The 12,343-nt window shown below is 40.4% G+C and overlaps 1 protein-coding gene across 4 annotated transcripts in view; it reads right to left on the bottom strand.

Moving 5' to 3' along the window:
- The window catches only part of TMEM131 (transmembrane protein 131), a 189,606-nt gene that overhangs the window by 11,871 nt on the left and 165,392 nt on the right, over positions 1-12,343 (bottom strand). For all 4 annotated transcript variants that reach the window (XM_074991904.1, XM_074991913.1, XM_074991898.1 and 1 more), the window contains 4 exons: positions 10,951-11,109; positions 9,749-10,341; positions 3,730-3,905; positions 1,300-1,427 (listed from right to left, as the gene is read on the bottom strand). In XM_074991904.1, coding sequence (XP_074848005.1) covers positions 1,300-1,427; positions 3,730-3,905; positions 9,749-10,341; positions 10,951-11,109 — 1,056 coding nt within the window. The remainder of the gene's footprint in view (positions 1-1,299; positions 1,428-3,729; positions 3,906-9,748; positions 10,342-10,950; positions 11,110-12,343) is intronic.

The raw sequence follows: 12,343 nt of genomic DNA on the forward strand, positions 1-12,343 counted from the left end.
AAGAAAACCGCTCCACTCAACAACATGCTCATTTGCTTCTATATTTTATTCCTAATCTCCAGCTATTCAGACTGTAAGCTCCCCAGGACGGGGAGTTTCACCCAACACAAGCTCTGTATGGCCTTTGGATGCTGCCATAATGTAAGTGTTTATTAATAAGTGCCTCTCACTTGGAAAGCAAATGACATAAGAGAGTGGGGAAGGAAAAAGGGAAGATAACATTAAGAAGCACATTCAGAGGTAGTCTAAAGGAAATCAGTGTATACATTCACTCAGGCTGTCTGCTAATCTAGTATTTAACTGCCACCGTCTCCTGGGGAAACGCATGAGCTAATATTCTGCATTCCATCTATTATGCAATTCAGAGGGGTGGCATTTGTGATTTTATGTAACTTCACAGTCAACAGCGTAACAAAGAAAAGGGTGTTGTGAGACTAAACCTCAGTACAGATGATGTAGACACACAGTAAAAATCATTCTAGCACCTGCCAAGAGGGAGATGGAGCAGTAGCCTTCACAGATCAATGATCTGAGAATATGATCCATAAAATACATCATATACCATGAACTATGAAACCTCCCTAGGGAAATCTGGCCCACAGCTGAGGACCCTGCTCTGGGGCTACTCTTGGCTCAGGATTCAAACTTCCTCTTCCCCTGCAGGGACTGCTTTGACACACCTCTGGGTTCTCCCGAGCCTGCAGGAACCATCCCTCCCTCTTGTCCCCATCTGGGCAGGCTGCAGCTAGAACTATCCCAGAGAGCTCCAAATATCTCCCATCCCGTCCTGTGCGTTCCAAGTGGAGAGGCTGTGGCTTTAGCTTTAGCCTCTAGACTCTGGCTGGAGACTGCTGAGAAAACCAAACTGGTGGCCCTAAATAAAAGATTCAACAGGAAAATTGAGAGACTAATTACACCCAGAGTATCTGATCTCAAAACACAGGCATGCAAAAACACTATTATATAACTGCAATAAGTGATGAAAAGTTGGCTAAACTGTTTTCTTCTACATGAAGCTTATTACCAAAAGCATGACATTATCGCACATCATTCACTATTCAAGATCTAGCCTATGTCTCCATGCACATCGCTCCTGTCACACGATCCCTTACGTTTACAGAACAGATATCCTCCAACATTAGGAAGCAAGACGAGTAAGGCTAGCTGCTGCTACAAGTGAGTTTTTCTGAGCAGGCTGGCAGCCTCGAGACTTAAAAACCACAGAAGCTCCATCTTCACATTTCCCCTTCTCACATAAAGCCTTCGGACATAGAAAGTGTTCCCTATAATTACACTCACCTGGATTTCACTTCTGCTGGAATTTCTTTCTTGGTATTTGATAGCTTTTTCCCTCTCTGTTTTATTTGGAATATTTCACTTTCATGCTTTTCTGGCATGGCTTGTTTTCCCTTTTGCTTCTCTGGTTCCTTCAAAGGGCAACACATAGTAACAAATATTAAGAAAGGTAACTGAAGGATCCTGCTTCAGTAAAAGGCAGCGAGAAAAAGGCATCAGTAATTGTGAGCAATTTGCAATATGGATGTTGATATTTCCCCACTCCACAGCGATCATCCCCTCCATCCCTAAAGTGACTGCAAGGCCAAAGAGGTGGATGACCTTGCCAGAAGATTTCAGTCTGTCTATTCGTAGAAATAGTACAGGATGGGCAGCAGCTGAGCAAGCTTCCCCAGATTACCCTACTAATGTGCTGCAAACATAATTTTTTTTTTTGGGGTGGGAGCGGCATTCTAGGAGCATAAGGGTTGCTCTGACTTCATGTTCATTTAAGACCTTTGGCGAGACTAAAAAGAGGATGCTATTTGTGGACTGTATTCAGCTCTTCTAGTCAGTCACCAGAGGATGGTAACTTTCTGTCACTGATGACCCCGGCTGCCTTTGACAGATGACCCAAACTGGAAGTGATACCTCAGCTAGATAAAAACCTTTTCTGCAAGTGGTGCTTGAACTGTTTTGCTCATTCCCACTCCACATTAGGTGTGCACGCTCACCACATGCGCCAATGCTGGAAGTTTCTTGGAGCGGCCCCCCCCATCAAAACTTATTGCCCACCCCTGTCCTAGATGCCTGAGGTCATGGTCCATGCTGCAGAATCAGCTGCACCTGAAGCCACATGCAGTGCCGCCCTTGCCAATCCCTGCCTTTTGCCAGCTTGGCCTAGTATGCTTTCCCAAGGGGAGGGAGATGTTTCCACAAGGGAATCAATGAATTTGGCCATCAATTGCTAAATATTTAATACTGTCAGAGCCCAACAGGGCCTGATTATTCACCACAGTGTTGTGTGTGGAGTCCAATCGGGGCTGCTCCAGGTCTGGGGACAGTGCAGCCTTCACAAGAAGCACTTTAAGTTAGATGTCCCACTCTCTTAGTCTTTGTTTACCTGGCAATTGAGTGACAAGGTTTTTGTTGTTCACAAGTGCTTAACACCACTCCCATTTGAACCACAAAAACTTTGCTGGACAAAGTGCTAGCATAAAGGGCGCTTCATCGGGGCGCTCTCCAGCCAGCAAAGCAAACGCTGCTCCAGGTTAGAAATCTGACTTGGCAAAAGCGGAGATGAATGGCATTTACACCACCCAACTTTTAGCCACATGGCTGTGTCACGAAAATCTGTGTAGTGTGCACAAAGCCTTAGAACGAGACTTAATGCTTTTGTAGACATCCCATCTGTTAGTAATATGGGACTGCCCTAAGTGCCTTAAATAACTGGTGTGGGGATCACTGACTGACTGGCCCAGGTGTTTTATACAGGTTGCAGCTCTTACCCCCGGGCTAGGCTAAGTCTCCTCTAGGATCCTGTAACTAAATAGCACAGTTAGGGAACTGATATAAGTACAACAAAAAGTTTGCAATGAACAGAGCTGGAGAAGAAAAGTTCAAAGTAAAAGGATGTTCCAGGATTGTCACTGTGCTAAGAAAGAACTGAGGGTAAGGGCAACTGTCGGCACCCCTTATATACCATTCCACATAGGTGCTGCTATAGGGTGCACTAGAGCTAGCCCTGAGGGAGAAATTTTCAGCACAAGTGCACATGGCAACAGCACACCCCTAACATGGAACAGACGTGAGCAGGCACTCAAAGAAGGAGAGGATGCTTTTAAGGAAAGTAATAGCAAGTTCAAGCAACTTCACTATGTTTGAATTATTTCCTCTCACTTTACTGAGGCTATCAAAACAAAAAGCAGTCAAGTAGCACATTAAAGACTAGCAAAATGGTTTATTAGGTGAGCTTTCGTGGGACAGACCCACTTCTTCAGACCATAGCCAGACCAGAACAGACTTATTTACAATTAAGGTGATATAATTCACTGTCAAATTAGTGACTAGCCATCCTTAAAAGCAAAACTGATTAAACTGAAATCATAAATATGTTACCATGTATTTAAGCATTTTTTATTTCAAATTAGCAGGATTCTAGCTGCAACACATTCATCAAATTAAAAATATGCCCAAAATTTGGCCCCAGCTTTCTAGTCTCCAAATTGGCTTTATGTTGGTTTCACAATGCATGCTTTGAGACAAACCCATGATCATGGCCAGCTGACTAATTGTGCAGCTGTTGGGGGCCTTCTGTTGATTTTCTCACTGATTTGGCTCTGCCATGTGAAATGAGTTAGCAATGCAAGCATGTTCTAATTCCTGGTTCTACCCTAAGCGAACCACTTGGTGTATGAGGAAAGTACCCTCTCCCTCCCTCTCACAGTTCTGTACCTCCTTCAGAAGTGGCTCTGTGTCTGGATTGGAAGTTTCTGTGGTGGTTGAAGAACTGTCATCATCTGCCAAAGAATCTTTCAGTTCATCCTCTGGCTGCTTTCCCTTTCCACTTCTCTCCTTTTCTTCCCTCTTCTTCTGTGGTTTAGGTTTGCGCTGAAATGGTTTCCCTTTCCCTAAGGAGACAAGGGCAGCTCCAGATTATTAGTAGCTATGCTCCAAGACTGGGAATGTTTTGTACGACTTTGTGAACCGAAAAACAATCCATTACTATGTGTCTCCCAAACCAGCTGCAACTCTTAGCCCACGGAGAATTAGGCTGCCTTAGCATCCTAGCATTAGAATGCCTTAGCAGGTTAGCATTTTCTATGCGTAATACAGTGGTTAAAAGTGCAACTTCTGACTTCTGCCAATATGTCTTTACATTACTTCACTTCATCTATGCAAGCTGGATCAAACAAAATCTGTGAACAGTACCAACACCTGTGTTTACACCTCAGCTCCTACCAACTTCATCCACTTTCTACAGACACTGGCCATCTAGCAGAGAGTCAGAGGAGTATCATCATCTGAGCAGAGTTCTCTTTGAATTTCTTTATGTTAAGCATAATTTCACCACATCAGATTGATTTCGAGAACAATCTCGGCAGAAATCATTATGGAAGTTTATCACTTTAACAGACAAATGAGAAATGGAACTGCTCTGCAGACATCAGTTGTGCATTTTTTGTTTGAGAAATGCAGTAACAAGATCGATTGAGGGTATTTACAAATATTAGAAGGTTCTTACAAGAGGATGTAACAAACATTTGTGAGGGACACAGATTAAACTGTCTTCATATTTTGTTTTCTATGAGCTACATTGTCTTATTACATAAAGCTAAATTTTATGTCCTGCATTTTAAGCCTAAATGTTTTGGATGTTACTACAGGACAAAACAAGAAAAATGTATTAAAAATCCATACATTTATCTATAAAGTTAGCTTTAACAATTAAAATAATCCAACATTTTATATCGCAAATCAATAAAAAACAGGAATTAATCACATCTAAATATTTGTTTCTTTTTGGTTTCTCTCAATTTTAGACTGAAAGTACTGGAGCACAGGAAAATTTACTGGGGGAACATTTCAAGGACACATCATCTACAGATCTATCAAAATACTGGTAGGACTATTGGTAAACAAAACAGTATGGTACATCTTGGATTCTTGGAGAAGGGAAATGAGTTAACATCACAAAGAGCATCAATATGGAGCCCAAGCAACAAGTGGGGTTTGGTTTGAAACGCCTTCATCTTGCTCCATAGGCTTCTCTCATCATCACCCCTCCTTTCCTTCCTACTTTCTGCTAGCCAGCCATAACAATATCACTTAAGATCTTCCTTGGATGCTGACTTTCAAGACTAAATGCATTCAGTTACAAGACATACTGTCTACACACTGCTGTTTTGTTGTTAATACTGTATTTGAGAGAAGACTATATTTAGCTGTAAATAGGTGTTTCCATTGAGATTTGTGCCTGCTTATGTTGGAATTGAACTTGTTTATAATGGTTGCTGCCACATTTACATTGTGTAAAACTTGTTAGAATAAAAGTTATATGCAAGATTCTACATAATAAGATTCTAACCCTGAAGACAGGATGGGCCCATTTGCAAATCTGTACTCATACAGTCTGTTCCTACAAATCAAAACCAAAACATTGCAAAAGTCATTTTAAATCCACATCAGTCTGAGAAGCTTGCTGCTAACAAGTTTTTCAGCATTAAACTGTAAAATAGTTCGCAGACACGTTCAAAAAAATACACTACAACATTTTTGCAAACTGAATGACTGACTTCTCCTCCGAGACCTGGCTATTCATTATCACAATTGAGAAGGCTGGAAAAACCCCACAAAATTATGAAGCAAGCAAGGCAAATTCAAACAGCTAACAAGAGTTGGAGGGAAACAGTTGACTTAAATTACGTTTCTCTCAGGAAAATTTCCCCTTTTTTGTTATTAGTTACTAGGATTGGAAGAAAAATTAGTTGTTACATTTGTAGATAAAAATTTGACAAAGGCATAAACTAAAAAAAGACATTTTTGAAGGTATTTTGATGCCTAAAGCAGCTTACAGATGCTTTTGAAAATTCAGCTAACTGACTGAATATTCAGGCACTTAAATGCCATTAAAAGCCACACCCAAAGTGGCACTCTCTCCTGTTCAGGAAAATGTTAATATAAAAACAAAAAATTTAACTTGCAGGAGAACTAAAGATCAGGTATAGCATATGAAACCACCTTGAGCTTTTTTTTTTTTTTTTTTTATTTTTTTTAAATAGATTTCAAGTTAACTGTTCTTTAATGTAAGAAGTGAAAGATTATGAGCAAGACAATACATTTCATCAGACTAAGTTATTAGATAGGGTTGCCAGATGTCCCACAATCTGCAGGACAGTCTCACATTACAATTGGCAGTCCTGCATTTACACTAAAATATCCCACAGGGTTGCCGATTGAAATCTGGGGTTCCTAAGGCTTGGGCTGCTGGTGGGGCTTGGGTGCTCCAGCTGGCTCTAAGCTCAAGAGCTGTGGGGACCCCTCTCAACCCCGCCCCCCCCATCCAGCTGGGCTTCCCGTAGCTGGAGCTGCTGGTGGGGCTTGGCGTCCCAGCCAGTGCCAAGCTGCAGGGACAACCCTCCGCACCCAGCTAGGGCTGCCTGTCCTACGTAACTTGTGGGAATACCTGGCAAACCTATTATTACGGTTTATCCAACTGGTCAGAAACCTTTCTGAGATGGGGCGCCAAAATTTGACCTTCTGACCTCTATGCCCCACTTACAACAGCTTTATTAATAAACAACTTAATATGCAGAGCTTTACTGTTAGGTGATGGTTGGCAGCATTAGCTGGTCTTTTGTTAAGCAACAAGCGGCGTGGCTTTGAGCACGCTCCCAGATGCACAGGGCAGAATGGGCAGGGCTGAGCTCCCACCTCATATGCCAATGAAAATCAGCTCACATGCCACGCTTGGCACCCTTGCTGGGGGGTTGCTGACCCCTGTTCTGTATTCTAACTTTTTCTTGCTAGAAAAACAACATTCACAAAACAGTAGTTGATCAATACTGCATAATTCAAACAAAAATCACACATTTAAAAATGTGCTATCAAGCTGCATTTTTAACAGGAATAAATCCAGTCAGCTGAGATAAAAAATTGGATTTCCCTTCCTCAATGTTAACAAATCAGAATCTTGTCCTAACAACATGAAGGATCTGTTCCAATACTCCCCTAAGATTTCACGTAGAGAGATGTGGGTATACCTGTCAATTATATTTCTCACAAATACATTCTTCTGTTTTTTTTCTTGTGCAATATCTTGTAACAGAATCATAAAAGGTCCTCAATGTTCACAAATGAGCTTCAGACCTCTGGAGTATACTGTCACTGAAGAACTAGATTGAGGAACACTTGCTACAAGACATTATAAAGTATTGCTTCACTATTTACAGTGGTATAAATTTTATTTCATAAGAAGCTGATTATGCAAACATTTGGATACACGCACAGTTCCTCACGTGCATGAATGCTTTAAGAAATCAGGCCCAAATTTTAAAGGATAAAGCAAATCTCTCAAGAAAAAACCTTTATTGAAAAAAGCGTATTAGAGGGAGATTAGAAATGGACAAGGTTTATCATCGATTGCACAGAGCTTTTATAATTCAAATCATTCAACTCAAAACTGAATAGAGGGAAGTCCTGTGGCACCTTATAGACTAACATTTTTTGGAGCATAAGCTTTCGTGGGCAAAGACCCATTTCGCCAGATGCATGTTGTGGAGATTCCACAGGCAGGTCGAAATATACAGGCTATTGAAAAGGAGCTATTCCCAACCTTTGTTCAATCCTTAATTGATAGTGTCAAACTGCTACTGAGTGTCCAAGGAGACTGAATTGCTCTCCTACAGGTTTTTGTATCTCAGTAGCAGACTTAAAAGTAGCCACCCGGCAGCAAAAAACCTTCAAAAACAGACTCCAAAGAGAAACTGCAGAGCTGCAATTCATTTGCAAGTTTGACACCATCAATCAAGATTGAACAGAAACTGGGAATGGCTGGCCAACTACAAAAGCAGTTTTCTCCTCTGTGTTCACACCTCCCCATCAGTTGCTGGAAGTGGACCACATCTCCCTGATTGAACTGATCTCCAACTCTGGCCTTCCTCTTGATGGGTACTCCCTTCTTTTCATGAGCCTGTAGGTTTAGGCATGCCTCTGGAACCTCCACTACATGCATCTCATGAAGTGGGTCTTTGCCCACAAAAGCTTATGCTCAAAAAAAATCATGGTTTTTGTGGATACAAACTAACACGGCTACCCCTCAGAAACCTGATAGTAAATTTTAGGTTTTTGTAGTCTTTTTGTAAGGATGAAGAGCTTTCTATACACAAATAAGTGTCAGTGTGGGAAGATGAAAAGATAACACAACAAAACTACTTGTCTAAAGCAAAACACATCCACAGACACCCACTGTAGCCTCATTCCCAATCGGTAGTAATCCATGATATCAAAGGGGTGCTTTTTATAGAAATACGGATTTACCTGAAGGTACTTAGAACTAGAAAATGTTACAAGAGAAAAAAAAATGAGCGTCTGCTTCTTGATTCATTACAGTTTCTGTGAAATGTTCTAACTTAATTTAGACTTCTGCTGAAACTGTTCAGATGAACTATGAAATGATTATAAGTACATACCGCTTAAAAAATGGATAAATAAAACTCTGGGACTTGAAACCATTTAGAAATAGCTATTTTCATCCTACATATGTTAAGATAATTTTCCAGTGTACAAATTGCTGAGAATGGTTACAATCAGGAATCAGATACTAAAATAGTAATTAAATCATAGCAGCCATTCAGTTGATAACACACACCCACTAGATTCTGATCCAATGTACCTTATTCTTTAGCACACTCAAAAGTTTGTGTCTATGAAGAACACTTAATACCATTTGTCCATAACAATGTTGTGTTACCATTCCATATTTTAATCATTATAATACAAGCTAAAATCGCTCTCATTTCAGGGTTTCTAATTGTATCCTCTCTGTTTTCCACCCACTTATAGCCCTCTCTAATTTATACAGTGTGTATGAAAGGCATCAACAATAGTCTATGGAAACAAGGCTGTCTATTTACCAAATTAAAAAAAGGGAAACATTAAAAACAAACAAATCATCCACTCCAACCTTAAATCTAGCACTCTTTTTAACTAGGGTGACCCATTCAGACGTGTTTGTTACACTCCACTGGCTAAATCAGAGAACAGTTTTGGACAGTCAGTGTAATCAAAAAGCCACACTAATGAAATATTTACACCTTAAGATAAACTTCTATTAATCTCTAAAATTGTTTTAAAAATTATCTAAAAACAAAACAACTGTCACATACTTTAAGAGCATTTGAAAAATCTAAAGGTGCATATTTAAACAACTGTAAAGGCAACTTAGCTTCATACAGAGATGAACACAAAATAAAATCAAACAGAGACCATTTACTAACTTGCAGCCTGCCTAATATCAATGAATTTCTGTTACAAGTGCTGGCATGAAGAATTACATTCTCACAATACTCCACTGATTCACTTTTTAGTTTTCATAAACCTTGGCAATCAACCCCTTTCTCAAAGCTCACTGTAAGCTAAAAGGACTAAAGGCAGAAGAACAAAAATTTCCCAAGATTTCTACATATATCCATTGCTTTTCAATTTAAAAAGAAAAAACCAAAAACCAAAACCACCTATCTCATATAAAAACTGCAAAAAAATGCATCCAGTGTTGAACGGACAATGCCAATATAAATGAGACAGAAAAGGATGTGTATGAACCCTCTCCAGGATAATGCATGAAGCTCTGGTACAGTTGACAAGTTAGCAGCTTACACTATTGTAACTAACTATTACATTCATAAATTCAAATCTGATTCCCAGCTCTCATAATATGCCACCCATATCACTAAGCAAAGCAGAGTTATATTACCTTTGTTTTTCATTACTGGAGATGGGGGCTGCTCTGTGAACACATCTGGGGAAGGGGATTCTGGGTGGTCAAACTCTTTGTCCATAGTTTCTATAAGACCAGCGATATCTGAATCCTCTGAGCTGTGTCTTGCGTTGCTGGGACATTCTGGGTGTGAAGGGTTAAGAAGTGGTGATTGTGGGGAACTTTCATTCTGTAACTCTTGTTGCTGAGGCACTGTTGGTGTTGGCTGTTGGGAATGCTGCTCTAATAGAACATGAGAATGCTGCTGGTTTGTTTGCTGGTTCTGCTTTGCTCCCCTGGATCTTCTGCCTACTGTGTGATTTTGAGCTGCAGTGCTTGAGTCCAGGATAAGGGGACCTGCTCTGTTAGATGACTGCATGGAAGCTGTCTGTAGGGAAGTCCTGCTACCAACATTTGAATTGTTTTTATTTTTGACATTTTCAACATCAGCTGAATTTCTATTGCTGTGCAGATGTGCTGTTGAATTGCATTGCTTATGACTTCCTGCGCTGGATCGTGATGAGGAACCACCTGCTCCACAGAATCCTCTGGAGGAACTATGATTAGAGTCCGATCCAAGTGCATTCAAGCTGGAAGAAGAGCAGGTGTGTTTAAATACACAGCGTTTATTCCTCTACATCAATAAGAGTCATTACATCTATTTGTAATCTTAAACTACACTGCTCTTAGTTAATTTACCACTGAAATGTAACATAACTCCCACCCCCCCTCTTAAAGCTCAACTGACAAACCAGTAATACCTACTGCCACGCACTTGCTTATTCACATTTGGGGACAAATGACTGCAACACCACATAGTTATACGTAGGAAAGAGTACTGATGGGGGGAGGGGTTCCTTTTCAAATAAAGTCCCCCAGGTAGTCTATTTTTGTAAGAATACAGTCACAGTCTAGACTCCAGAGAAGCACTTTTCAGACAGCAAGAAAAAGGTGAACTCATGGTCAGTTCAAAAGGAACTGGTACTCCAGACTTGGCTCAAAGTCCCCCTACTGACTACCCTGCCCTAGGCAGAGAACCCAGAACAGACATACTTTTGTCCCAGTTTGGTGCAGTATACTGCTATACTACCAACCCATTTTGTTAGGAGGATGACCTTGATTAGTCTCTTGTACTAGGGAGCAATATTACTTTCCAAGTGGACTTTATTATATGTACATATTCATTCATTTGTACTTACTTTCCATCAGATGCAATTCCAACTATTCTCCTGAGATCAAATGGCCTTTCCATAACAAAGGGAGGGTTTGATGCCTCAAAGGATAGGCGCCTCCTGAATGGCTCCCAAATTCCTTGAGCATCTAAATAGGCAGTTCCAATCACCAAGAGAAAAAGCACACTGCAGGGAACAGAAGTAATAAAAAAACCCACTCACTGATTTTGTTGTAGCTTTAGGAATGATGAGGCTGACTGCTACAAGGCAAAGATGCATCTTTTGCCAATAAACCAAAAGCTAAAAAGTAAGTAGTATCCAAAAAACAATTATATATGTTGCTGAAGAGAGCAAAATCACAGCATCTCACACACACAACTATTTAACACCTCAGTGTATACATAACATGATGGGAGTTGCAATTAATGCAAAGACAAGATATACACATGACCCCAAATGCAAAAAACTAGGGAAAAATGAACTATGGTTTTTCTACATGGGGAAACAGCCTGGATTAGTTCCCACACAGACACACTTACGGTGTATCAAGAGTGTCTTTATATAGTATAATTGAACTTAATCTACTAACAAGAATGTCCTTATGGGAAGTTAGTACAGAATAACTACTGTGCATTAAATTCGCAGCACTGCTAATTTTGCAATAGTTTCCCACTGTAGACAAGTGTAGTTAAATGTTAAACAAAATATGCTGTGGGGACTAGATTTCTGCCCTGCAACACTGCCAAGGAATTTATTCCAAAGGCAGGGGCCCTCAAGAGAGAGCTCTGCCACTGCTCCCTGAGGGTGTGTCTACACAGACAAGTTATTTTCAAACTATACAATGAATTCTATAAGGAATCATGCCTATTCCAAATGAGATATCTATTTTGGAATAGAGGCTGCGTAAACTGGGAATGGGGCTTTTTTGAAATAAGCTATAGTGCATCCAAGGGCTCTAATGCGAAAGAGTTCTATTGTGTCTGAATGCTCTATTTCAAAATAGCTGAGCACTATTTCAATATGCATTTTGAGTGTAGCAGCATTATTTCAAAATAAATTATTCCAGAATAGCTCTTCTGGAATATCTTATTCTGAAAAAATGCTGCTGTGTAGACATAACCTGAGTGTTCAATTTAGGCACAGCCTCTCAAACATCAAGTTGTCTGTTTCAGAATGGTCCAGGACGAGATGTAGTCTCCCAAATAGCTAAGTACAAGACCAATGGCATTAAGAGAACATTATAAACTTCTGAATTTCCACCAAGAAGCAAATGGGAAGCTACTCCAGAGACTTATGGTCAGGGGTTATGCATTTCATATTTGTGGGCATCACCATATCCTGGACAAAGTGGAAGACTCCAGGTGGACGTAGAAGTATCTCCACTACAGGGGCTGGCAAATTTTGGCATACAGCCCATCAG

Source organism: Carettochelys insculpta, chromosome 1 (genome assembly GCF_033958435.1).
Source record: "Carettochelys insculpta isolate YL-2023 chromosome 1, ASM3395843v1, whole genome shotgun sequence".
Classification (NCBI taxonomy): domain Eukaryota; kingdom Metazoa; phylum Chordata; order Testudines; family Carettochelyidae; genus Carettochelys; species Carettochelys insculpta.